The sequence below is a fragment of the Coturnix japonica genome, chromosome 20 (genome assembly GCF_001577835.2).
Source record: "Coturnix japonica isolate 7356 chromosome 20, Coturnix japonica 2.1, whole genome shotgun sequence".
Lineage (NCBI taxonomy): Eukaryota > Metazoa > Chordata > Aves > Galliformes > Phasianidae > Coturnix > Coturnix japonica.
The window spans coordinates 9,988,356-10,014,433 of NC_029535.1; the positions used below are offsets into that span (position 1 = coordinate 9,988,356).

At 43.3% G+C, this 26,078-nt stretch overlaps 2 protein-coding genes across 5 annotated transcripts; both read right to left on the reverse strand.

The window, feature by feature from the left end:
- Positions 1-6,485: 6,485 nt before the first annotated feature.
- NPEPL1 (aminopeptidase like 1) lies at positions 6,486-15,643 on the reverse strand. The gene is made up of 12 exons (XM_015882037.1): positions 15,448-15,643; positions 14,531-14,716; positions 13,300-13,470; positions 12,747-12,836; positions 12,004-12,085; positions 11,670-11,812; positions 11,087-11,164; positions 9,324-9,424; positions 8,823-8,946; positions 8,222-8,398; positions 7,683-7,793; positions 6,486-7,398 (listed from the first exon to the last, which is right to left on the reverse strand). Exons 1-12 carry the CDS (start codon positions 15,595-15,597, stop codon positions 7,240-7,242), a joined length of 1,572 nt encoding a protein of 523 aa, XP_015737523.1. The 5' UTR covers positions 15,598-15,643; the 3' UTR covers positions 6,486-7,239.
- Positions 15,644-16,849: 1,206 nt separating this feature from the next.
- STX16 (syntaxin 16) lies at positions 16,850-25,706 on the reverse strand. 4 transcript variants are annotated; one of them, XM_015882039.2, is made up of 9 exons: positions 25,423-25,706; positions 23,049-23,093; positions 22,109-22,216; positions 21,598-21,738; positions 21,170-21,332; positions 20,179-20,270; positions 19,821-19,964; positions 19,256-19,336; positions 16,850-18,892 (listed from the first exon to the last, which is right to left on the reverse strand). In XM_015882039.2, exons 1-9 carry the CDS (start codon positions 25,501-25,503, stop codon positions 18,788-18,790), a joined length of 960 nt encoding a protein of 319 aa, XP_015737525.1. In that variant the 5' UTR covers positions 25,504-25,706; the 3' UTR covers positions 16,850-18,787. The 4 variants fall into 4 exon arrangements, with proteins under 4 accessions (XP_015737525.1, XP_015737524.1, XP_015737526.1 ...); XM_015882038.2 differs by having other exon boundaries at positions 23,049-23,060; positions 25,369-25,706; XM_015882040.2 differs by having other exon boundaries at positions 23,049-23,060; positions 25,423-25,705.
- Positions 25,707-26,078: the final 372 nt, after the last annotated feature.

Sequence of the window (26,078 nt, forward strand, 5' to 3'; positions counted from 1 at the left end):
CTGGGCCAGTTACTGGAAAATCATTAGCAAAGGATGACAAAGAAAGTTCACAGTTTAAGTAATAAAGGGCTTTAGTAAATAATTAATATGACAAGAAGAGGATGTGCTGTGTGCAGCAATAGCACTCCTGTCACTGTATCACCTTCATGGTGCTCCACCTTGCTAATTAATCCTGCTCTGAGTATTACTGGGAATACCAACTCAGGTAAAGCTCTGCTGATGTGTTGAGCACCGCCTGCATCCACCTCAGACTCAAAGGTCAGACTTCTGAACAAGAAGGAAAAAAAGAAAAACAAAATTCTTCTGTTCTGTTTATTTGTATCTAAAAAGAAACCAAGCAAAGATACTTTGGAGAGAAGGATCTGACCGCTGCCTTTAGGGATACTTATTCAGCAGTAAAGTGCCTGGATTAAAGTGAAATATAAGAGATCAATAGTTCCCATTTCAGAGCAGACGAGGATGGTTGGACAGAAAACAAACTGCAGCATTTAGGCTGATGATTAGAAATGTGTACACAGCAAGGTGATGGGGAGGGTGGGCTGATCTTCCTAAAGGGATCAGCTAAAGCTCAGTGAAGAGGAAACAGGGTTTAAATTGCAGCATGTCCTTAAGAAGTAACTAAATGTGATTAGAGAGAAGAATTTAAACAAAAAGAAGGAATTTAGTGATATGATTTTTAGGAGCCCCGTTTGCCTCAGACAATCCCAGGGTGCGGGAGGGTGAGGCAAGGACCGGAGACAAGCAGCAGGCAGATCTGCAGGGAGGAGCTCCTCAGCTCTGACACTTTTATTTGTCAGAAATTTGGAAGTTGTTTTTTCCTCAGAAGAGTTTTTTTGTAGGTAAGAACTTCAGAGAAAGGCGGGGAGGAGAGCGATGCTTGGAAAGGCAGAGCTGCCATAAACATGGCTTGGCACAGGGACACCCAGTTTACCTCACCTTCACCAGTGGATGGATTTCTTTATTCACGAAGGATTTCTTCTCACAGTTTTACTCATAAAATGAACACGGTTACAACGTTCATCTGTCACACACAACTTCATTTCTCCCAACTGATCGTTAACTGTGTGTGGGAGGATCGCAGCAGGTGAAGCTCTCCTGGAAAAGGACCATTTTCCCATTGCTCACTTGTCAAACATTTCACAAATGTATATTAAATTCCAATCACTGTTTTGAATGACCTGATCTGAACTTGATTTCTTGCATTTGGTATCTTTGGAAATCCGTTTTGAAGAATATGCTACATAGCACACCCTTGGTTATTCTTTACACTTAGAGAGTACAGTCATAGTAAACGTTGCAAATAATAGTACAATTTCCCATATGAAACAGTTGGAAAATGAGAATATATAACCTAATTGGTGAATGCTGCTTCTTTTTCTGGCACAACTAACCAAACTGAAAGCAGCACTATTAGCTTGGCAATGCCTGCTGTGCTGAAGCGTTTCTCCTGGCTATCTTACTTCATAGATAACTCAGGAACTGAACGCACTTTACTTCAGCCATTACTTTCAACACAAAGTCTTTGAAGAAGTCAGCAGACTCACAGAGTCATTAAGGTTGGAAAAGACCACCGAGATCATCTAGTCCAACCATCACCCTCCTGCATCCATAGAGATGAATAAAAGACAAAGTGGCAGCGTTGCCCTGGAAGATGGGGATAGGAGTGTTGGATGGAGATGTGTGGACAATGACCTGCAGGGATGGCACAGAACTGCCCATGTCCTCATTTGTCAGCCTGGGAGCTGCGTCACTGCCTCCTGGCAGCGCACACACAGACGGCACTTGGGCTTCCCACGCTGGAACAATGACGCTCATTTCCAGCTTCGGCCAGACCTGGTGAATGAAACTTTCTGGATGGACAAAGATGGATCAAACACTTTGTGTTATCTGCAGCACAATCTCACAGATGTTTCCTTGCAGACATCTTAAGCAGAATACCAAATGTTTTACCATCGCATACAAAGCTGGTCCAAAGCCAAACGTTTACAATGCATTGTGTTCACCTATACTATTGCTTATGCCTGTCAGAGCTGCTTCCTGTTTTGGATATTAGATCTCAGGATGGAGAGCTTCCAAATACTGGGCAAGCCAAACTCAGCTGTGCTCAGTAAAAATACAAAGAATGATATCAGAAGAAGTATAAATATTCAGATGAAGAATTGCTTCTTTATTATTTCCTGGTTTGCAAGCTTACATGTGTTCATGGGGGGGGGGGGGGGGGGGGGGGGGGGGGGGGGGGGGGGGGGGGGGGGGGGGGGGGGCAGTTTTAAAAGATATACACTAAGGTGCTGCTGGCTGCAGATGTGGAGATCTCTGTTACTTTCAGTGACCTGACATTTCACATGTCAAAGCAATATAAAAAAAACACAAGCATTTAAGACCCATTCATCCTCATACGTACACTGTGGGTACTGGGTTAGACTTGTGAGCTTGTCCACTGCTAAGACTGCTGAAGACAAGTACATGATGCTCATGGAACTCAAATGGGGACACGAAAGGGTTCACATATCGGAACTGCTCATGGAGTGACACTCAGAGAGAAGCACACTGGTGGGACACAGCTGTGTGAGAAGGAGCGTGCAGGATGGATAAGGAAGAAAGCCATGTGTGTGAATGGGAATATCCGTAATACACAAACGAGTATTTTAAGCACAAAGCCTATAATTAGTGGCTCCTTGGCTTTACTTTCAGCCCTTGGGAAAAAGTACTTCCAGGTCTGTTAATCCTGGTGTATTCATTGGAGTTAGTTTGATGGGAGATTAAAAATGTTGTAAAATAAAACAGAGAAAATAAAAGCATGTGAGTAGCTGTAAAAAAAATGAAAGCCTGATGCTTCAGGCTAAAAACTGAATGTTACTCACTTAAGGAAATTCCAAATCAAATCTGAGTTTTCTTATTATTTGAACACTCAAACCAGGATTTCCAGCAGTGCACACAAGGCTCACAGGCACAGTCCTTTTGGATGCTGGGGCACAGCTAAGTCTCTCAATCCCATGTGTATCCCTGAACTCCAGCTCCTTTTGACTTGTTTCAGTGGTTCAGAATGCAGGAAAAATGGCATCATTTTGCTCCTACGTACCACATTTGGGTATCAAAATCCCAACTCTCTGCTGCTTGCTGGTGGCGCTCCTGCAAGGCTGCTCTTAGAGCCTGGCAAGGGAGCGAAGGAAGTCAGGGAGCTGTCAGTGAGCAGACAAGAGAAACCTCAAAACAAACCCACCTGTTACTGTATTTGTGTTCCCTGGGGACAAAAAACAACCCAAAAAATCTTGAAGAAATATAACAACTCTGAATAGTTTCCAGAGGCACGTGCCTGCCCGGGATCACAGCCTCTGCCACTGTTATCAGCAGCACCACACGCAGGAACGGATGCTTGTGTTCACACTCTGCATTGTGTTTATGGCCTTAAAAAAAAATAAAAAAGAAGAAGAAAAAAGTTCGACAGAGTAATTTGGCAGCAGTTTAGTGCCTGTTTGATGTAAGCACAAACACACCCTGCTAATTGAGGAGGGATTACAAAGCAGGTGTAATTGAGATCATTTAACTTGTATCCTTTCAGTACCTCAAAATCAGCCCTAGGATCCTGGGGTGGGATTTTCAGTGCCTGATCCAGAACAGGCTGTGATGCGGGGCCGGCTGATGAGCTGATACAGCCTCACGCCTGCAGTTCTTCAGAGGTTGCATTATGCCATCCCCCAGACTGATTTATTTAACTGTCTGGGTTAGAAATGTGTCAGAGCAGCCCCACACCCCGTTTCCTAGAAAGTAGAATTGATTCATTTGCTGATATTTTTTACTGTGCCTTGGGATATTTCACAGCAATGAGAAAGAAGGGCCAGGGGAGTTCTATCAGTGCCGGCACTGTGCTGTGAGCTGGGCTCTGCTTCGTGCCGTGCTCATGGCCAAGTCAGGAGTGCTTCACTATTCTGTGCTCATTCAGAACCACAGTTCCTGCTCCAGCCCTCACTTTGGTTCTGTTCATTTTCTCATTTTCTCTTCTGGGTCATGTTATCTATTCCAAGGCCAGTGCAATCCCACAGGATGGCAGCTATTATTTATGCACAGGTTCACTTTTCTTACCACTGCTAAACATTTTCTGAGTACTGAAGTGAGCAACTTTGCAAACAAGATGCTTTTAAAGAACAGTGAGCGCCCCTCCAGACCACCCATCTGGATTAGAAAGGCTGTAAGACTTAAAAAGCTTTTCCTCCTAAACTGTAGACAATTTCTAGACTTGAAAACATGAACTAAAAGAGTAAAAAGAAAAAACGCTTATCCACCACTAGTTTCATTGGCACTCAGGGCACTGCTTTTTCCTCCAGAGCTTTGAGCCATGAAGATCTCCTGCTGGAACCACTCCATCTGCATAAAGACCTGCAGGTTCCTCTGGGAATACTCACACTCCAAGAACTGGTGCCTTCCAGCTAATCAGGGTTCTTTCTTTTTTCTCCCTTTCTAGGGAGCAGCTGTCAAATAACGTCCAGTTTGGATTTTTTCCCCAGACCGTTACATCACATTGTGCCATCAGTGCAGGAGAACCATTCGTTCTGCCAAACATCGCAGAGTTGGAGAGGAAGGTTGGCTGCACTGCGACCCCATCCAGCCGCTCACCTCCTTCCTCCCTGGCCACTCCTAAAGGTAAATGCTCCTATATAAGGAGAGAACGTGAGTGGTTCTGTTGTTTAATAAGCCTGATGCTTTTTTGCTGCTGAACCAAACGCCACCAGATGTTGTCTTTGTTTTCCTATAAATCCAAAATTGTTCTTTTTTTAATTTTTTTTTTTTTCTAAGAAACAAAACTTTGTTTCAAAGGTGATTTGCTGAAATGCAACAGCCACAGGCACACAGATAAAGGAAAGCAGCTGCTTACCTTCAGAAGGCTTCAGAAATGCAGGGACCACCAGCAAGACACCCTCACCTGCACTGCCAACCCTTAAATGAGGGTGGAAGGGGTGGATCCTGGCTCCAGCCCTTCTCATCACTCAGACGCATTGCTTACACCTGAGCTGCCCTGGGCTGGCCCTGCCTTCCCACCAGGTGCTCCATCACTGCTTCAGGCCATGACTGAGCATTTCCAAAATAGCTTTCAGGAGAAAAGTTCTTCAGCAACTCCTATATTCTGCTGACTACTAGGAGACAACAGAAACCCTGTTGAATGCATTGGTTCACATCTGTTGGACCATCAGACCAAGCACAGACAGCCCAGCTGTGCCCCGGGCTGTGATCACACACACAGCTGGGGTTGCACTGACCCTTCTTTATCTCATTGCTAAGTAAGGCTGCGGCAGCTCCTACAGCAGTGTGAAGACTTGCAGCCCCATTCCATCCAGAAAGGAGCAGCCATACAGCCCTACTATGGGACAGCTCAGGATACTGCAATTTATGGACAGCACATCAGAAATTATTGGCAGGAAATGAGAACTCAGTGAATGTGACTGTCTGACCCCCTGCACCAAACTTGCTGCTTACTGCTATGGAAAGCCTCTCCTTCCTTTGGAGAGGACTGTTATCATCCTAAATAACCCCTCCATAAGGATCTCAGACACACGGGCTCATTGCTGGCAGCCTCCCCTCCGCTCAGTTCTCCCCGGTGCTGGAACAGCTGCTTATTCCTCCAGCTCAGGCCTTTGAGATGTAAATAGTGTAATCCGACTTCAAGAGGCAAGGAAATATTAGCAGAATGTAATGTAAATATTGTATAAATCATCCCAAAATAGCACGGCCACGGGATGAGCCAAAGACACTAACAGAAAGTTAAACAGGCTGAGTAAATATAGACTAAATATATTCCCCTCCTGGAACTGCCACTGGAATGGATCCAGACAGGAAATAGGTTAAAATGCAGCCTTGTGGCAGCGATGTTAAAAAGCCATTGGCCCATTTGGTGACATTTATAGTGAATTTTATATACTCCATACATTTTTTAATACATGTTGAGTTAAATATTATCAAATCTATAAAAAGGTATGGAAAAATGTCTGTTTTTATATGGGCGGACACTGCCCGGAACTCTCTCTGTGGGTTTTGTGTCAGAGAAGCGTTTGAAAGAAAACATGAGAGAGAAAATTAAGTCCCCACAAGGGCAGTTTGTGAGGGCTGTTGTTGCCCCTCCATTGCCTGAAGCTGCACAGCAAGGATCCTGGGGGACAGCGAGGCTCCTACGGGACAGCAGGAATAACAAGGCACAAACTGCAGCACTGCTGGGATGCATCATTTCCATTGGGTGCCCAAACCAAACCACAGCTCTGAGCTTCCACAAAAACTAACAGTATTCATCCCTGATCACTGCTGAGCCAAGTGAAGTGAATAAGTGGAAATTCTTCAGAACTGCGCTGCACTAATCAGCATGTGCTGGTACTGTATGAAAATCTGTTTTTAGATGTGTAACCCCAAGGAAAAGAAACCCAAACAGAGTAATGAAATCGCACACAAAGGTCTGGAGCACTGTGTTCTCTGACATGTAAATAACACCACAAACCAGCACATGGGATACGTAAGCTGCTTTAATAATAATAATAAATTTGTTAAGTGGCAGGAAGCCACTCTGCTTTGTAAACCGATTTTATACAATCACGATCCCCCTGGCTGTTTTTTTTCCTTATTTAACATGAATACATTCTGTCATTTGAACGTGAAAGATTTAAGTAGAGATAATGTTCTGAACAGCTCTCATTGATTTTCCTGGTCAGAAAAACATTAAACATGCGGAAACAGCACCTTATTAAAACTAAAGGCCTTTTTCATGACATCTCCTTCGCTACTAAGCTGAACTGTCATTGAAGATGCCAAGCCCAGAGGTTGTTTTTCCTTGTCCTGTGTTTGGAGATGCAGTGGAGCCTGCAGAAACGTCTGATAAAACCTCATGTAAAATATGTAATTCAGAAGGCTCTGTAAGCAAAAAACTGCAGTTGCTGCTTCAGAATAGGGAGAGCTTCTCATGCATTAATGCACTTAGTAACTGTTCTGTGAGGTGCTTGGAGGAGGACGTGCCCTCCTGGTACAGGCAGCTGAGTCTGAAGTCTGCACCACTGATACTGTTCAGCAACCGTTCGCACCAATAATTTAAAAAAAAGAAATAACAATCAGGCTGTTTTCATCAGAAATAAGAAATAAATCTTATCATAATAGTAAAAAATAAAATAAAATGGCCATTTCTGATGTGTGACATTTTCATTGCTTGAGAATGAATCAGTGCAAAGTGAGGTAACACGTGCACCCCGTCACAAAGGGCCGGGCACATCAAACCAGGCGCCGCCTTTTGGAATCCCTCTCCCTGTCCTCAGGGGGAGAGTCTCCATTGCAGCCCAGGGGGGACACCATGTTTAGCAACGGGTCTTCAGATGCCCCTCCAAAAAGGGACAGCAACAAAGCCACGCCGTAGCCAGTAGCTCGTTCACCCTGGAAAAGAAAACACACACAAAACCAATCCAAGTTGTCAAAATCTACAGTGATGAAAGATGTAGCAGATTAAAATGATCTTTAGAATATTTTAAAATCTAAATAAAGAATATGAACAGATGAAGCTCCCAAAACAAAGAAGCTCCAAGCAGAGACAAAGAGCTTTCCAAAAGAGTTAGATGGAGAAGAATTCTTTCTTTGCATCCGATGCCATAGAATCCAGAGCATCTGCACTTCCCTTCCTTTGCAAGAAGGGCAAAACAAACCAAGTGAGACACACGTACCGCATGAACAGGGGCAGCAATGTCGATGTGAACCCAGACTCCAGGCCAGTCAAAGCCGATGTGAGAAGCAATGAAGAGACCAGCACAAGAGCTCGGAGTATTGTCCCGGTCCTGCAGAAACAATAAGAATACAGTTGGTCTTGCAAGAAAAGAGAACAATATTCTCTTCTTAACTACAGAAAAGACAGGTGTACGACTTTAATTCAATGACTAATGAATGGCTTTAAAATCCAGTCTTGCTGGTCAATTATACCATAAACACTGAGTAAATCCCTGGTAGGAATCTGGCCCTACTCTTATTTTCTCTCTGGTCCAAGCTCTTTTCTGCAGCATTTGTGGAACTTATTGCACACTGCAACTCTCAAATGCTGCAAAAGCAGCTGCAGAAAACTGTCCTCGATGTCCTGGCTTCTGCATTAATTTCTAGAAGATCACAGCCCACAGGACAAACTTTCATACAGCCATAGGTCAACACAGTGAGAATACATACAAGAACACATGTTTATGTAATCAGTGAAATGCAAAGGGGAAAAACTTACTGCCACAGAGTTCTTCATATCAGCTACAGCAGAGGTAAATTCACTGAAGTGGAGCTCAGGGCAATACACAAGAGGATGGACCAAGTCTCCACAGTTCCTGCCAGCTTTAACACAAGCCTTTTCCCACTCTTCGTTATTGGTAAGGACAGCAGCATGGTACTTCCCTGTAGCAATTCCCTGGTGAGATACATGACAAAATCAGGAATGATTCATTTCAGTGCAACAGTACTGCACAGAACCATCCTGTACTGCTCCCTTTCAGCTGCTTTCCTCCTAACAGAACCAAGATGAAACATCTCAGAAGTAGTTGACAAAAGAAGGTAGTGCTAAAAATGTAGACAGAGACACTGCAGCTACTGGTGAATCTTTTAAAATTTCTCAAAATCCATTCTGCAGTAAAGTCCACATTTACCTGCACTATTACTGGAGTACCCACTACTGGAGACATTCAAAGTAAGACTGGACAAGGCTCAGAGTGCCCTGATCTTGCTGTAGATAAGCCGGTTCATTGTAGGAGAGTTGGACTAGATGGCCTTTAAAGGTCCCTTCCAACTCAAATGATTCTATACACCCCTGTTCACTAGATGGTCTGAATCAGTACCTGAGCTCCAGTAAGAGTGGCCATATCAAGAATGATATCAGCTCCAAGATCTTTGCATGCATAAGCAACTCCATCAGCCAGTATCAGCCGACCTTCTGCATCAGTATTATTGATTTCCACAGTTCTAGGAAGAAGAGAAGGCATTTAATACAACACTGCTTCAGCCTGTAATGCTCATCTACCATGACTAAAACACCGAGTTAGAAAAGTATATCGAATCTGCTTCCAAAATTAACTCTGCAAGTCTGTACTGCTGCTTTTTTAACAGTTGCATGGAAACGTTAAGCAAACTTCAGGTCATGATATGTACTTTGACGTACACTTACATACCCAACAGGACACTCTAAGCACACAGAAAACTCACTGCTATAGCTGTCTGAAATCCTATTATCAATATTTAGGGAAGCTGATGACGTTCACAATCTGAAAGGTATTCTGACAAATGGAATCAAAGATTGTTTCCTCTCAGTGTTTCTGGGAAAGAGATAGGTACAATCTTACTTTCCAGAGTAAAGAACATGAATGTCATCGGGTCTTGTTGCACGTGGTCCAACTGCATTCTCAGCCAAACAAAAAACAGCATGAAGATTGTCTTTAAAACCCTGTAATAACAACAAGTGAGGAATCAGTTTGGATTAACACCAAATCCATTTACTCAGACTGAAATCAATGTGAGATTATGATTTCTTGGCAGAAATGCCACTAATTACATGAGAAATCTGATTAATGTATGGTGATTTTGTTTGTACAACTACTACACTGTGTGGGGAGATTCTATAAACAGAAATGTAGATAAGCAGCAATTGTCCAACAGCATGCAGGCAGCTGATAGTTTCTGGAGGTGGATAATAACCTCTGCCCCTCTTCCCACTGAACTTTCCATTCAACAGAAGTTCAAACTTCAATCCTTCCAACAAAGTAATTTAAACTTCCTCCAGATTTATATTACTCTTAAGAGCATAGGAAAAAAAAAGTCTTGACACAGTGACAAGGACAAATTACTTTTGCTGCCTATCTGAATACATTTTCTACAGGGTTGTTAATTCAACAGGTCTTGCACAGGGTTTTAATATTAAGCAGCAATATCATTCTTTTGGTTTTATATGTGATGGCACAGATTTCTCTTAGTTCACAGTTGTAATAATTGCATTTGAAATAGCCAATAACTCACATTCACACCTATTGTGACTGTGAACGTAATGTGTCAGTGCAGATAATTACATGCACACATACCTCTAACACAAGGATTGATTGAATCAGTGCAGACAATTACACATACCTCTAACACAAGGATCAACTGAATCACTGAAAGAAGACAGCACATGTAAAACCCAGACTCCCAAAGCACTGCTTTCAATCCTCACAAATGTGTGATCCAACTTTCTGCAGGACTTTGTTATGGGAAGGTAGTGGGTTTCCTATAATGCTGCTCAGAAATGTGGTTTCAATTTTAAGTCTCTGCAGATAACTGAAGTTTACAATCCTTCCACATCAAACATGCTGCTAACGCCAAGGCACAGTGTTAAACTGTTGAGAAATAGGAACCTAGCAGTGATCATCTCCTGGACAAAGCTCCCATCAGATCTACATGTTCATCTGCAGCGGTACAAGGTCTCTGAACTTTGGATACTATTTGGAAGCAGGAGCTGCTCTGTCAGCGAGATTCAGTGACTGAACTTGTGGGGAGGGCAGAACTGAATTGGTATCAGCCACTCTGCTTCCCCAGTTCATATTGTTGAAGTATAATTCTTAATAATAAAAATAATTCTTAAGAATTCTCCATAGTTCAACGTTTGGCTTCTTCTCAGCTCTGTGACTACTTTCTGACCACAGGAGCAAGCCAACAAGCAGCTCCTGATGGGACCTGAATTGTCATCTCCCCATCAGGTTAAGATTAGAGCTGGAGAATGATGCAGAACATACACAGACTTCATACTGCAGAGCTGCACACCCCCTTCATTGCTAAGGGGACAACAGCTGCCCCAGATTCCAAAGCTTAAACACGAATAACTCAGTTATGAATCTGATTCAAGGAACTACAATCAACTCAGTCCTCAAAACAGACCTGAAGCTCATAAAAGACACTTAGAAAAAGCTTAGCACTGAAGCAATTTCTCACCATTCCCAAGCAAAGACTTGAAATACTTTTATGAAACAGCAGAAAGAGCAGAGTGGCCCAAGAACTCCAACGGCAAAGGCAGGTCAGCCAAAAGTCATCCGGGTACTGGCAGGCTATGTGATATCAATTAACACATTTTACTTACTTGCTTTACAGTGGCTTTGAAGGCACCCAAAATAGCAGCTGCTCCACCACAGTCTCGTTTCATTCCTGGCATAGTAGTCTGTTTAAACAGAAACAGATTTCTGAAGCAAAAAACCCAAACAGTTTTGCAGTACCACCTGATAAAGCTACTATTGCTGGTGCCTCTCTGTCTCTGGTCTTGCCAGTCCTTAGCCATTACAAGCACACAGCACACATACATATCTGCTTTTTGGTAGATCTTGCCTTAAAACAGTGAAAGCACTCAAATTCTGCTGCTCATTTGTTTAAATAGAAAAAGCAAAGATGTTGATTATAAGATAGGCACCGAGGTCAACTCAGATGGGCTTTGGATCTGCCTCCAAAATCAGTAAGGAAACATCTTTGTTTCTAAATTTCTACTAGCAGTGAGCAATACTTAAATGCAAAATGTTCCTTAAATTCTATACGTCAGTCTGTGTCTGTACAGATGACGGCAGATCAACGGTTTACTCAAACAAATACGCTTTGGTTTCTATCAACATTAATCAAATTATTTCCATTAGGAAATTACATAGTAAGCAAAAGCAAGAGAAGCACTGCTGTACCTTTCCCTTAATGCTGAGTCCTCCAGTGTCATACACAATACCTTTCCCCACCCATGCAATGGTCTGTGTAGCACCATCTGGAGTGTGACTGAGAACTGCTAAGGCTGGAGGATGCAGAGCAGCCTTGCCAACTCCATAGATACCTGGGAGATGAGAGAATTGCATCACTTGTGGGCAAGAAAGACCGTGGAAAGTGATCTATTTTCTGCAAAGCATCTTGGAATATTATGAGCAATAAAACTCTTTCAAAAATGCATAAATTAAACTTTAAAATGGAGATGACACAACATTCCAATTAGCCGCTACAAAGAAAAGATGGATTTTAAGCACACACCTCCAAAGCCTCTCTCTTTCAGCTCCTCATCTCGAATAATGGTAGGAGTAATCCCGAGATCCTTGCCAACTTTTTTTATTTCCTTCATCATCAAAAGAAAAAGGACATCAGTAAGTGATCAGAAGGACACAGCGGAGATGCGCTCATGGATGGGCTTCAAGTCATTTTTGCATGTGTACACATGTAAACATTCACTGTTTCAGGAATGGCACTGGATTCCTGTCACCCAGCTTCACTGAGATATCCTTGATGATTTACTACTGCATGAAATGCAGATCTGACCCTTCAGCTCTGCCAGGTCAGCAGTAAATGCCAGTTGTTCATTCTGTTGGACTGTGATAAAATAAGACAGGAGTATTTTCATTCTCAACATCTTTTCAGATCTTTACAGTAAATTCATTTGTAAGTGTGTCAGCTTCTGTTCAGTTTCTTTCTTCAGAAACTTATCAGCACAGGGTTTAAGAAAGCACAGGCCAAGGAGCCAGTACTGTGACCAAATCAAGAACTTGCCTCTCCTCACTGCAGTTTCCCTACTCCAAGCTTTACCCTGTACCTTCTTCCCACTTCAAGTTCTACCAAGTATTAATGACTAAAGAAATAGCTTAAACATCCTTGGACATGTTCTTTCATATGTCCCCTACCGCTGACTAAAAGGTTTTGCTAAGAGATGGAAACACTCATTATCGATTAAAGTAATCGGGACTTCCAGTAAGTAACTCTTACTCATCATGTGTATTACCCACCTCCAGGAAGTTATCTGTATTCATCTCATTGCATGGGGTGTCCACAATTCGAGCAGCCAGCCTGATTCCTTCTGCAGCACTTGCCAGACACTAAGAAAAGAAGTGAGAGCTGGTGAGAGCTGGCCTTGGTTCAGCTTTCCACATAACTCTGTATCCAGTCCTACACAGATTACATTGGATATTAGGTTTCTCTGGAGTCTAACTGCAAAGCAAGAACAGGAACAAAGTGCAAGGTGCATCTAAGAAGAACATGGGAAAAGAGAACCTTTTTTTGTACTATTTGTTTGGTATTTTCCATTCCTGAAATCTAAGTTCTGCAATAACACCTGCAGCCTTTGCGACATCAATATATCCAATCCTTCTACTCACATGTGCTTTGAACTGAACAGATAACTTTGATCTAAGATCATGTCTTTAGATACAATACCTATTCCACATCCAGCTTGAGGCACACGTTCTTGTGTGTGCAACTAATCCAAGGAAAAGAAAAATTTCAGGGAATACTGAAAATAACCTGATAATGGGGAGAAAAACCCACAACACCAAAGCTTACTTTCAGCGTTGCCACTTCTATGGGTCCGTTGTTTTGTCCAACCAAGAAAAACTCTACAGTTACAGTTTTCTTCTCTGTGCGTCTCGATGCGCTGGAGCGATGTGTGAACAACGGGAAAGCCCTGGCCAATGCACAAGCAGAAGCAAAAACTTCAGACCGCTCACAGACCATCTGAAACATCAGCCAGAAGACAAACAAGTCAAGTGACAGCAGAGACATTGGGAGACTGCATTTAAAAGGATCCATTAACTGAGATAGTATTGGCAAAAAGCAGAAGAACTGATGTAACTGTGACATGCTGACACATCACACCCTGCACGGATGGGCAGCAGTACAGACAGCACCACACTGAACTAACTGGTTCAGTTCGTTTCCCACACGGAAAAGAATTACATTACTGGACATGACTGTGCAGGTATCATCAGTCCTTCTAATGGATCTGGACTGTCTTAATTATACTTGTCTAATTAACACAGGTCAGCCTACAGATTGAGACAAAAAAGCAAGGCAACTATCAATGTGTGTTCAGAACAAAGTGAGAGATCATATGAAAACATGGTTAATATTAACCCAAAGCTTTCTAACACGCCGAATGCTCTTCTGAAGTTCATTACAGAGATTACCAGTGGGAAGCAGCTTTAGTTAAACATCTCGGAATTTAACCATAAGGGAAAAATACCGGCAGAGCTGTAACTCTTGGAAACAAATGCAGTTTACAATTAGATTTGTTACATGAGCTTTCTCTACTAAGCTGGAACTCAGAGTCTGGATGAATCAGAAAAAAATAACAAATTCATTGGAGCAGAACAGTGCAAGAAGTTTCCCTGCACACGACTTCTGCTGGAGCACTGGTGTGCACTGAGACTTTTAAACCTCACCCCCTTAACTGGGTTATGTGATACAGACACCCTGTACTCGGTACACAGTCCATGCCAGCTTTCTACAGCAGGACACATACCGCGAGCTGATGTCTCAAATCCTAGTTTGGAAAAATCTACTACTGCTTCCCTTTGTATAACAGCACCGGTTGAAAACATTCTGCACATTGTCATCTTTAATTCCCTTCAACTGTCCGAGCGTGCAGAAGCTTTATGTCCCAGCACAACAGCATTTATAAACACTGATATAATTACACAGATAATACCTGCCCACCTCCAGACTCCTCAGATACAGCTAAATCCTGCACAGCCGACAAACAGTTCACCAGAAGCACCTGCAAACTGCCACTTACCACAATGCATCTGTTGACGCCTCCTGGGAGGCAGTTCCTAACCAGGCGGGTGATGAACTGAGCTGCAGACGGGCTGTTGTGCCGGCTGACCCGGGATGGCAGCGCGGCCACGGTGGCGTAGTTCAGGTAGAGTGGGCAGCTGTCGGTGGGGTTTGGGTTCAGGGTGCCCAGTGCAGACTGCCAGAGCTGAGGAGAAAAGAAGAAACTTAAACTAAGAACTGCATTGGATTTCTCCTTCTGACCACAGTCTCACTGTGACTCCATTTAGACAGTCTTGAACCATAAGACTTCAGGTGTTGGAAACAAAGATTTTAGGCACGCCCTTATAAACACAACAACCTCTAGAGCGATGAGATGGGAAATATGGCAAACCTTTAGTAATTAGGCAGCACAGATGTGCTACCCATTGCATGGATCTCTTTTAAGCCTCATGAGCTGTAACTTAAAAACACAGCACTAAGAGCCAAGGCTGCTCCGGAGGCTTTTAAATCAAGGCCATCTCGCTAGTGATAAATGAATGGACTGATTTACTAATCCCAACTCATTCTTTCACACAGATACTTAATTAAAAACAACAATAAAAAAAGGTAACACATTGTCATAATACACTCAGTAGCCCCAAAATCAAACCACCAAGCATGGCGCATCCTAAAAGCTGCGATGCAAAATATTTCGCGTTTCACCACAACCCACTGACACCCCCAACATAAAAACAGGTCTGCAAATTCCATCGCAGGAGCTGAAGCTGGTAGGGGGCACAAGGCAGCGCATCCTTCAGGCCGGGGCCGGCCCTGCTGCTCCAGCGCTGCGGGACACGGCGCGTTGTGGATCTAATGTTCCAGCACCGCCGCTCCATGTTTCCCGTACAGGCCCCTTCCCTCCCCCGGCCGCTGCAGGCCCCGCCGCTCCGGTCTCACCTCCTCGCTGACCCTCGGCTGCAGCTTGCCCCGCAGCTGGGCCCAGGGCAGGCGGTGCAGGTTGTGGAGCTGCCCCAGGACGAGCAGCGGGCGGTTCTGCGGATCCGCCTCCCCGGCGTTCGCCTGGAACTCCAGCTGCACGTTCGCCATCTTTCTGCCCCCGGCCCGGCCCGTCCGCGCGGCTCCGCCCAGCGCCGGCTGCGAGGGGCGGGGAGACACGGCGGCCCCCGGTGGTCGCACCGGGCACGGCAGGACGGAGGGCGGCTCTGCGGGCCCGGATGTACGAGGAGCCCGGAGCCGCCGTCCCTCCGCCGCTCAGCGGGCAGTGGTGGCACGGAGCGCCCGCAGCACCGAGGGGAAGCACGAAACCTGTGTTTCCCATTCTTCGTTCCATTCAAGGATTACAGATTACAAAATTACAGAGGGATCCCAATGGAAAAACGCTGCGTGAAGCCAAACGACAGACAGAACGTGCTTCTAGACAGCAGGCGGCCAAAATACACTCAGAGCTGTAACACGGGGACTCACACGGGGAAGCAGCGCTTTCCAGGCTCCAGCTTTAACATCGTACATGTGTGTTTTCAATGTGTTTTCAATTTGCTTATCCTCACGTTTTCACGCTTGTCGAGCGCCTCCCGTGAACGCTGTGTCAGCGGGGAATGTCTGAGCACCACGAGGGGAGTGCGATTCGTTTACACTGCAGAAGGAAATGCAGATGGAAACAATGGAGGCACATCTAAGAAGGAAATGAGCGTTAGGCTGAGATCCAGGGAAATAAAAAAGGACAAAAAACTTTCTTAGTCTTTTCTTACTGGGCCCCTGAAGGGACATTATGGGAACTTTATTGCCCAACGCCTTTTAAAGTAGCCAGAATTAAAGGTCTAACAAGATCAGTTGCAGAGGTCAGTCGTGGCTGGGATAACCCCATAAACAAGTTCAAACTGCAGTGCTCAGTAACACTTCATATAGAGATATGAAAGCCAACTTTTATGAGCCTAAGAACATGAGCTGTTTGGGGTTCATTATTTCAGTCAGTTCATATGGACAGTGAGGGAAATAGGAAAGAAAATAACAGAATTATTTCAGAATTGAGTCTTTCAAAGGATTCCACCAGGCAAAGCCCTTGTCATGAAGTACGTTCTGTTATTCCTTCTGCTGCAAGGGTCATAATACACCACTGACCCCAGATCTGCAGAACCTTGAGGAAACAAAGCAGTAGGCAATTGCCATCTAATCCACGATCATTAAGGGCAGCAGAGCCCCAATAATGGCAATAAACCTGACCTTCCCCATCATTCTATCTATAGAACAGAAGTTTGACAGAAGATACTACTGGCATTTCGATGGTGACCTCAAGGGATGAAAATCACTTGACAATGCAATTATACTACAGAATCAGATATTTCATGTCACTGCTGCTTTTATTTAATTTTGAAGAATATATGGAGACATTGATGACATCACACGTATTTGCTTCAGTTTACACCATTTTAAGAAAAAGGAATCGACCAATTAGGTTGGAAGTGTTTTATTACTTCTTTGAATCCTTCAGCCATGATAAAATGTCAAAAGCACCAGTCAAGACAGAAATAAATAACACGTTCTCATGTTAGAAAGTTGCAAATACAGTATATTAAATTATAGCAATACGCTGCTTCACACCAACTGCTGTAGCCAGCACACTAGGGAGACAGTAGTTTTACTCACGGTCATTGAAAAGATCTATTACCAGAACAGGGGACTGCACACCCAACTAAAAGCATGTACTTCTTTCACTGACTTACTGGATGAATTTCAACAAGGGCTTGAACTGGCAGCTTTGGAAGTTCAACATCCCCTTTGTCTGGAGGTAACACAGTGGTACAAATCTCTCCGCAATAACCCACAGCTTACATGTTTTTGTAGCCTTTTCTTTCAGGCCCGTTCCTGCATCGAGTCTGTTTAAACCCACATCTTAGGAGCTCCGCAGTACATTGTAAACACAAGTTCAGGGCAGGTGCAACATTAAAATCATAGCACATATTACGAAACTGCACTCCAGGGCATTTAGCAGAACACCTCCGCAAGCTTATGGGGAGCATTGCATCAGTCAGAAATGGAGGAGATTCAGTTCCAGTCTCTTTGGGGAAGAAGTCCGTACAGAAGAGCCATATTAAAAATATTAAGGCAAGGCCTCTACAATCACACGCTACTGCAGGCCTGGATTGAAATATGAATGCTCTATTACTTGGATGTTTCTCTAATTCCTCTTTTATGGCCTACAGGCAGGTTTTCCACTGCAAGAGAGATTTGAAGGAACAGGTAATTCTCCACTGAAGGCCTCCTAGGACACATCACTTGCACAGCATCTGCCACAGTCAGCAGGAGACCAGAAATGCATCCTTTTCTAGGCAGGCATTTGAAAAAAAATAATTGGTATGGGAAAATGGATCTAACACATATTGTAGTAAAGTTACATATAAAAAACCATGTGTGGACAGACGCACTGTAAAACAAACAGCTTAGAAAACAGCTTAGAGCCAACAGCCCCCACGGCACGGCAGGTCACGTAGTGTAGGAAGCCTAAAGGGAAATCTCTGTTTTTCGGGTTTAACTTCATCTCTGCTTTGATGTAATGACAGAACTCTTATTCTTTTCAAAAGCACATAAATAGACACCATCTTTCTGGTAGAAAGAAGAAAAAAAAAACCTTCTCATGATTGCTCAAGCTCAAAAAAATATTAATTAGCTAAATGTGTTAAATTACACCAGTGATTAAATCTTGTATTTACAAGATCGTATGCTATTTTGATTCTTAGTAATGCTGCAATATCTAAATTAAGATCACACGGATGGAATTCGGCTCTGCCTGTTAAAAGCTCTCTTCTTCATCTCCAGTTCCTCTGAGTTTTCGAGTCTGAAGAAATGAAGTCAGCCATTTTTGTGCCTTGTGCCTCAGCTCGAGTCCTGTGACTCAGGAACACGTTTTAAATGTGAAGCCTTAAGATTTGTGGCAGTACAGAAGACAACGCATTCTTTCTCACTGTAACAAACTAAGTACAGAACTCACTAATAAATAAGAGTTTTGTAGTTATTTAAGAATCGTGTTTCCAAATACCTCTGGACAAAGAACCACATGATTCACTTGAGAGCATCAAATTTCCTGACGTTCTCCATCTCCTCTTTACCAACACCTCACCAATCACCAAACTGGAGCTTCGAGGAATCCAGAAGCATTGCACAGACTTTGCACCATGAGGGCGCGTACATTCAAAGGCAGCTTTCTTGAGTGCGGGTCCATCCATTCACATTGGGGAAAAAAGTTCACGTAAACTCCAAAAATAAGAAAATTAAGTGAAACCTAGTGTGACTTTACACCAATAAGAACAACAATGAGGACAATTACTATAACAAACAAAATTAAAATCACAAGCATCTTCCGATTCTTCTTTTGATATTGCTCTGCCTGTAGAAACAGGAAAGAAAGAGTTAATACAATAATTACGCCAAGCTGGGGTTTGCTGACAATTTATTAAATACCACTAAACTAGAAGTAGCACTGATTGATTGCAACTGATTCATTTATTTCCACTTCAGCTTGTGTAAATTGCTTGCAACTACTTTCAGCCTTGTCTGACAGCAAAACCACCACCATTAAAATCTGTATCCTGACAGATGTTAAATAGTAAAACTTCCCATTAAAAACATGAGGTTGAACTTAACTTTCAACAAATGTTACATGGTAAGAAAAAATATTAAAAATTATTCTTGCTACTCATGCTGCTGAGATAACCAGATGTGCAAAGCAGCACGTGTATTACCAGCTTACCTTATGTAGTTGTTTTAAACCCTCTTCAGTTTTGATACACGACTGTTCAACATTGTAGTCAATTCTATCTAGAACTGTTCCCTAAATGAAATAGAGAGAAGGACAAAGCTGAGCCAAAATAAACTTTGACAAGATTGTGGTTATGAGTAGCAGAGTAATAATGCTTACAGCAAACAGCTCATTAGAAGATATAGTTGGAATATCTTGAAATGACCTTCTTGGTTTATTGCCTAACTGGTAGTTCTGTCATCTCATCTCACAGTCTTTACTAATTGCTAAGACCCAGCTCAGATGCTTTTTCTAACATATTAAACCTAAACTTTCTGGAAGAAATAATCAACAGAATCTGGAATTCTATAGTTTTTCTAGTTTAATACCCATAAATGGTTATTTTTTCTTCGTTAGTTAATCTCCTTGCAGATTACAGAGGATACCTTAGCCTGAACCAGTGAGTTCAGGACCGTGAGGGGTATATGAAGACATCGTATTACAATGTGAGGAGTCTGTAAACCTTAATGCTACATGCAGTCTCCCATCTCTCACTGACACTGTGGTGCTGCTGTACCTGTTCTACTATCATTGCTCCCAGGTCCCGAAATATTTCATTGAGATCAGAGATTGACTGTACAATCTGACGGATTTCTCGTTCCCGCTCTTCCACCAGCAATGTGTTTTGCTCCACCAATGCCAGCTGGTCATCTGTAAAACCCTGGTGAAATAAAAGATTGAATTGTGAAGAAGTTACCAATAACGACAGCATTTATAAGATTCTACAACATAACGTTCCTTCTGAATGTCAATAGTAAAAAACTACTCAAAAAAGCATCTTGCTGTGCTTTATAAGCAGAGTTTTAGGGTCACTAAAATAACTTGGTACTTTAAGGAGTTTCTTCAAATTGAATTTGCTTACTATCTTAACTTACTCTGTCGTAAAGTGTATCATCCTCCCCATCATCCATCAGTGGGACTGAGGTGTCAAAGAAGTGTTTGGATCTTTCTTCTCTACTCTTCATGCCTGTGAAAGACAAACTATGTTGGAGCACAACGGACTCATACTGAAGTCAGTCAGATTTTTTATCATCTTTCAAAAGTTGTAGGCAGGAGAGTATTTTCCAACAGCTTTTGGAGGAAACGTGACACATAAGGGAGAGAAAGAATGAGGTCTGAAGCAATGGGTAGAAAAGTATAAGAAAATCTCTGATGACAGTGTCTGAACTGTAACTGTCCCATAAGCTTACTGCTTAGAACGTAACAAATGCAACCACGCTTACAAAACAGATTAACCCAGTGATTTTAAGTCATTATGTTCCATGAAGTTAAAGAGTTAAGAGCCTTAAAGTACGATCACTCTGTATTCTGTGTGAACAGAACGTTCTGACCCTCATTCCACCACAAGAAGAAATTGCAATATTATGTCTGAAGATTGGATACTGCATATGAAGTTGAAATTGCTTTGCCAAAAAACAACCTAATATTAGACTTTAAACAGAATCTTCAGTTTCCAAGCTGTTTAAGGTTGCAGAACTTTATCACAGACCATCTTCTAAAATGTAATCTATCACAAGCTACCAATCATCAGCAGGCATCATTCTGAGAAACAACAGCTGCCCCACCAGCACAACAGCAGTAGCTGGGCAGACCACAATTTGAGAAGTAATATGTTAAAAGAGTAAATGGCTGAAACACGATGCTTTCATTGATAAATCTAACTGACATTTTTGCTTTAGCAGTATGAAATAAAGAGGTAATGGCTGTGAAGCAGAAATTGCTGAATTCTGATCTCCACTCTATTATACCTTTTGTGATCCTGGGAATATAACTTAAGTTCTTTATACTTTCCTAAACAAGAAAATAAGCACACCTTAGTGCTCTCCACAAAAAGTGCCCATACATCACTGTATCTTTTATGCTTACGTTTGAGATAGTCAGACTGTGCATGCCTGAAGTTGGTGGATAGCTCCTGAAGGGACTGTGCTAAGGAAGACACTACATTCCTGAGAACCCGTGCTTCTTGTGCTGTACAAGTCCGTGACCTGCTCTGCAAGACCTGGACTGCTCTCTGACATCTGTGAAATAACTGAGAAAACAATTCAGTTAGTTAAAAACATATAGCAACTCACGCATTAAGTATCACATTGGGTTTACTGTTGCCCAGTGCAACGTTTAAAAGGACACAGAAATAGATAATATAGATGAGCATTGTAAATCCAACAGGATAGCACAGTAACACAGGTACTTCTGATCAAAGACATTTGCTTCCTTGTAACTGCTTCCACTGTCTCACCACGTTATCTGTCAAAGATACATCAATCTGTAGGTTCAGAATTGAAAGTGCTCTGTACCTGTGTGATCTCTTGGGTTGTTATCTCTATTGCACGTTCTTCTTCACTGCTGTCATCTAGTGTTGGTCTGTTCAGATGTTTATCATGAAGACTGGCTAATTCTTTCATCTTTGTTTTCACCCTGGCAATATCATACTGAATCTAAAACAGCAAACACAATAACAGGGAAAGGAGAGTGAGTAATGGTACAGAGGAAAAGCTCCTGACAAATGCTAGGCAAAAATATTGAAAGTAGCCTCATAACAAAAAACAGACCAAAGATCATTAGAACAAAAACCCACAAACAGCTCATCTCTTACTAACTGAAAACTTCTCTGATTCATGGTTTTTAAACCTCTGCTTGTTAAGACAAGGCAAGAATGCTCTTCTCAAATACGCTTTACTGAGTTGCAATACTACACTGATCATTATATAACATAGTAAGAAAAGTTTATCCAACTATTGAAAATGCAAATAAAAATTCAGGTCACACCTGAAAAAAACTCAGTGTTGGATTTGCCATACAACTTACTTCATCTGCTCCATCAACCCATTTGGGAGGTAAGCGTTTTGTTACACCAATTGCTGCCTCAGGATCTAAACTTATTCCTGACACCAGGGCCATACGATCATCAGCAAGCTGCAGGAGATAAAAGAAATCTTCTTAGACAGACAGCAAATCAACATTACTCAAAGTAGATGGCAGTTCTTGAGGAAAAGTGCTTGTGTGCCTTCCCCTCTCATATACAGGAACCTCAAGCACGTGTTTGCATGTGATGCAGGTATAAATTATTGAAGACAGGCACACTGCTGTACAGCAGCACTGTAGCAGTTGTGGAGGGTGTGTTATGCTTCTTGGAGACTATTTTGGGGATCAGAATCCATTTTGTAGGTTGAAGTACTAAACGGTTATCAATGAAACTGGGAGACAGTAAGGTTTTTTTCAGTTGGAGCCAGCTTTGTAATTCCAGAGATAGGATAACTTCATCTACTACAGGCAGAAAAAAGCGGTATCAAATGATACTGCTTAGAACTCAACTAATTATTGCACTGCCCATTCTTCCAGATTTCTTATTTTCCTCCATCGGGCCTGGAAATCTCCGAGGCTCCACCTCCTTTAAAATCCAATCCTTCCTCCTTCCTGAACAATTGTTTCCTGAAAGCCTGTTCTCTATCCTCAGCATTGTTTCCTGACCAGAGTTTATATAATTCATGCATAGCATAAGGTATTGTGAACAGCTTCACTGTGCCCCGCATGGATACAAAAAGTCAAACTGGATTATAAATATATACATAGAAATGTGGTACTGTAACCTCACAAAATGCTTGTCTCCTCTTGGCAGTTGTGTCAGACTGTACACAAATACATCTCCTTCTATATAATGAGGTGGAATAAGCTAGCATTGCAAAGAAAGGAGCATTTTTGCTCGGTGATGTGTGCTTGATGCAAAATAAGAAGTGATAAGCAATACCTCATCCAGCTCCTGAAGTGATTTGTGGATCCCATCAGCCCCATCCAGTTAGAGACAACGAAAGGTAACAGGGAACAGAGACACAGAGGACAGATAGAGGGTATGGTCAGTTGGGAAAATACCAGTAGCTCGGTGTTGTTGTTTTAAATGCAAAATTGCTTACAACAAATAAAACAAATGGACTTTTAAAACAACACTATCCAATAACAAGTACAATATCATGATATATTTGAGACAGTCTTTTGCCTGGAACACAAAATTTTCAGGTTAAAAACTGGTTTGCAAAAATTTCTGATTGAAAACACTGAAATATATTCAAACATGACAACGAGAGCAATTTTACTGTATTATTAACATCTATGGGTGAGTTAAAGGTTTCACTAATAGGAGAATTACAGTTCTCCAAACAAAGCTTACAAACCATACAAACTTTATAAGCACCTCAGTTACCACAGTATAAAACAGACAGCAGATGGCAAAAAGCAAAAGCAAGAGCAGCATATGTTCCCACATGCAAACACTGCAGTTTCAGGTAGCATCAGTACACATGTGTGCACGAAACCCCTCGGTTGGCATCTGCAACTCATCTGCAGCTCATCACTCCTTGTGCTGCTGGGGTGTGTTAGCATGTGAGATCTAAGACAAGGACATCATGCTTGTGGTTTGCCAAAGCAGCGAGCTTCAATTAATCTCTGTTACCCTGCACTCAATCTCTCAAGTACAGCTGTACTGTTAGGAACACTATTTCAGCTAGCTGAGCTTAAGGAGTGCTTGACTGTCAGTGTGAGTGCGCATCTCCCAAGGCAGAAAGCTGCTTCTTACACAGTGCCCTCATAACTAAATATTTCTTGAGAAGTTTGGAGAGCAAAGTAAGATCAGTCCAAGCACTATGAGCTACAGACTGCAACATGGCCCTGCTGGTGTGCAGCAATTCTGCTCCGGGGACACCATCCAAAAGAAAAAGTAATTAGCTATTACAGACAGTGATAAGCACCTCAAAAACGTGAAAGTGAAGAGTTCATGTTGACACCTTCACCCTGCTCACTGTGTTTACAGTAAGCAGCAACTGTGGAACTTGGAAGTGCCCACAGCTGAACCACTGGCCAACCCCAGCAGCTGCTCAAACCAGGACCAATCTGCAGCCACTTGGCTTCGGCAGCAAGCAATGACCATCCCAGAAAATGCTTTGGTTCAGATTAACAAACATGAGAAATAAACATTCCAAGCAAATGTGAAGTGTTCCTGTGCTCACTGCAGTTCCACTGCTCAGCAGCCTGCATGCAGTGCAGCTCTCATTGTCTATTGACATTTAGAGAATTCCAATGATCAAAAATGCTACTGATATCAGCAAAAAACACCCCAAACTCTTAACAGGAATCAAATGCAGTGTCAAATTAAACACTGCAATACACACTGTTATTGATGCTTCCTGGTCTGTAAATAAATCCAATACACAGCTTGAATAGATACAGGTGCAATTAAATGAACAAAGACTGCTCAGGGCCAACTCATCAGCTGAAATCAATTTAGCAGCATTGCTTTTCCTCTAACCAAAAACACGAATGCAAAGCAAGGCAGAGAGATGAGACTGCAGGCAGGTATTTACTGGATGCTGTCCCAAACAAATGATACATCTGAAGAAGCAGCTTAAGACCCTGGAAAGCTGAGCTGCCCAGCAGCTTCAACACTACCATCAACATGATGTATTAGTATTAAACACTGCTCAAATTTCCCCCAGGAAACTGCTTTGATAGATGCCTATTTTGGGAAGAGCTATTCTGAAAATTCTGGTTTCAAAGCGCTCTTCTGTTTTCAGGTTTCCCACCCCAGTGTGAGCAGCTCAAAACACACAAAAAGCCACAGAAGGGGCCATGGAGCGATGGCTTTTTGAAGGCATCACATCAGCACCTCCCGGCCTCACAGCTTTCCTTGTGTCAGGGGGGAAAGGTATCGGGTGTGAGGGTGCACTGCGGACACATCGAGCAGCGGGAATAACCCACAGCACCGCGTTTAACAGCGCCCACACGGAGGCGAATAGAAGAGTTCCACTCCACGGAGTAAATTCGGCTCTTGTCACTGGGGAATCATAACACAACCAGTGAGCAGTGACCTCTCGTGAAGGCCAGAGCCGCGTTATGCGGTAGGAGCAGCACAGAGCTCGGGAGGGACCCGCACGGAGCATCATGGAGCATCATCATGGAGCATCATGGAGCTCTTCTGTTCGCCCCACGCGTGGGGAAAGGCGGGGTGGGGTGGGGTGGGGGGTCGCGGGGCAGCCCTCGGCGCAGCAAGGTACATAGGATGAAGGGAGGAGACTCACCGCAGCAGCCATGCTACGTGAATTCAGAGGGCTGGAGGAGCCGTAACTACTCACTTGCTCGGCCAGCAGCTGCCGGCTCTGCACCGCGTTGTTCCGCAACAACAAGAACGCGTCGGTAAGACGCCGGGTGGCCATGGCCGCCCCGCCCGCCCGGGGGACCCCCGCCCCGGGGCCGCTCAGTGCCGGTCCGAGCTGAGCCCGGGGCCTGCGGGCAGAGTCCCGCTCACAGAGCGAGGCCAAAACCCCCCGGCGCCGAGGGGCCGCCAGCCCCCGGCATCCCCTGCATCCCCACGGATCCGTCGGCGGCCCCGGCCGCGGCCCGGCTCACTTCCGCGTGGTGCATCGCTCCGTTCTTCCGCCGCCCCGCCCGGACCCGCAGCCGCGCAACAACGTTCCGCCCGGTTTGGGTTCAAAATGAAGTGCTGTAGAATGACCGTTTTGATTTCACTCCTTCTCTTTTTCGTTTATTCTTATCTGAATTCCCCACCACTGCCCCAAATTTGCTTTGCTTTCAATTATTTTTCCATTTAAAAACAACTGTGAAACACTCCTCCTTACCCAAGTCTTTCTGTCAACTCCAAGCATCCAGAAACCAGAACATCCTCCCAAATGTACAACCCATCGTCAAGGACAGCACTGGGTTTGACTTGCTGAACAAAGCTTTTTGATAAGCCTGTCCAAAAGGTTTTATTTTATTTCATTTATCCTTT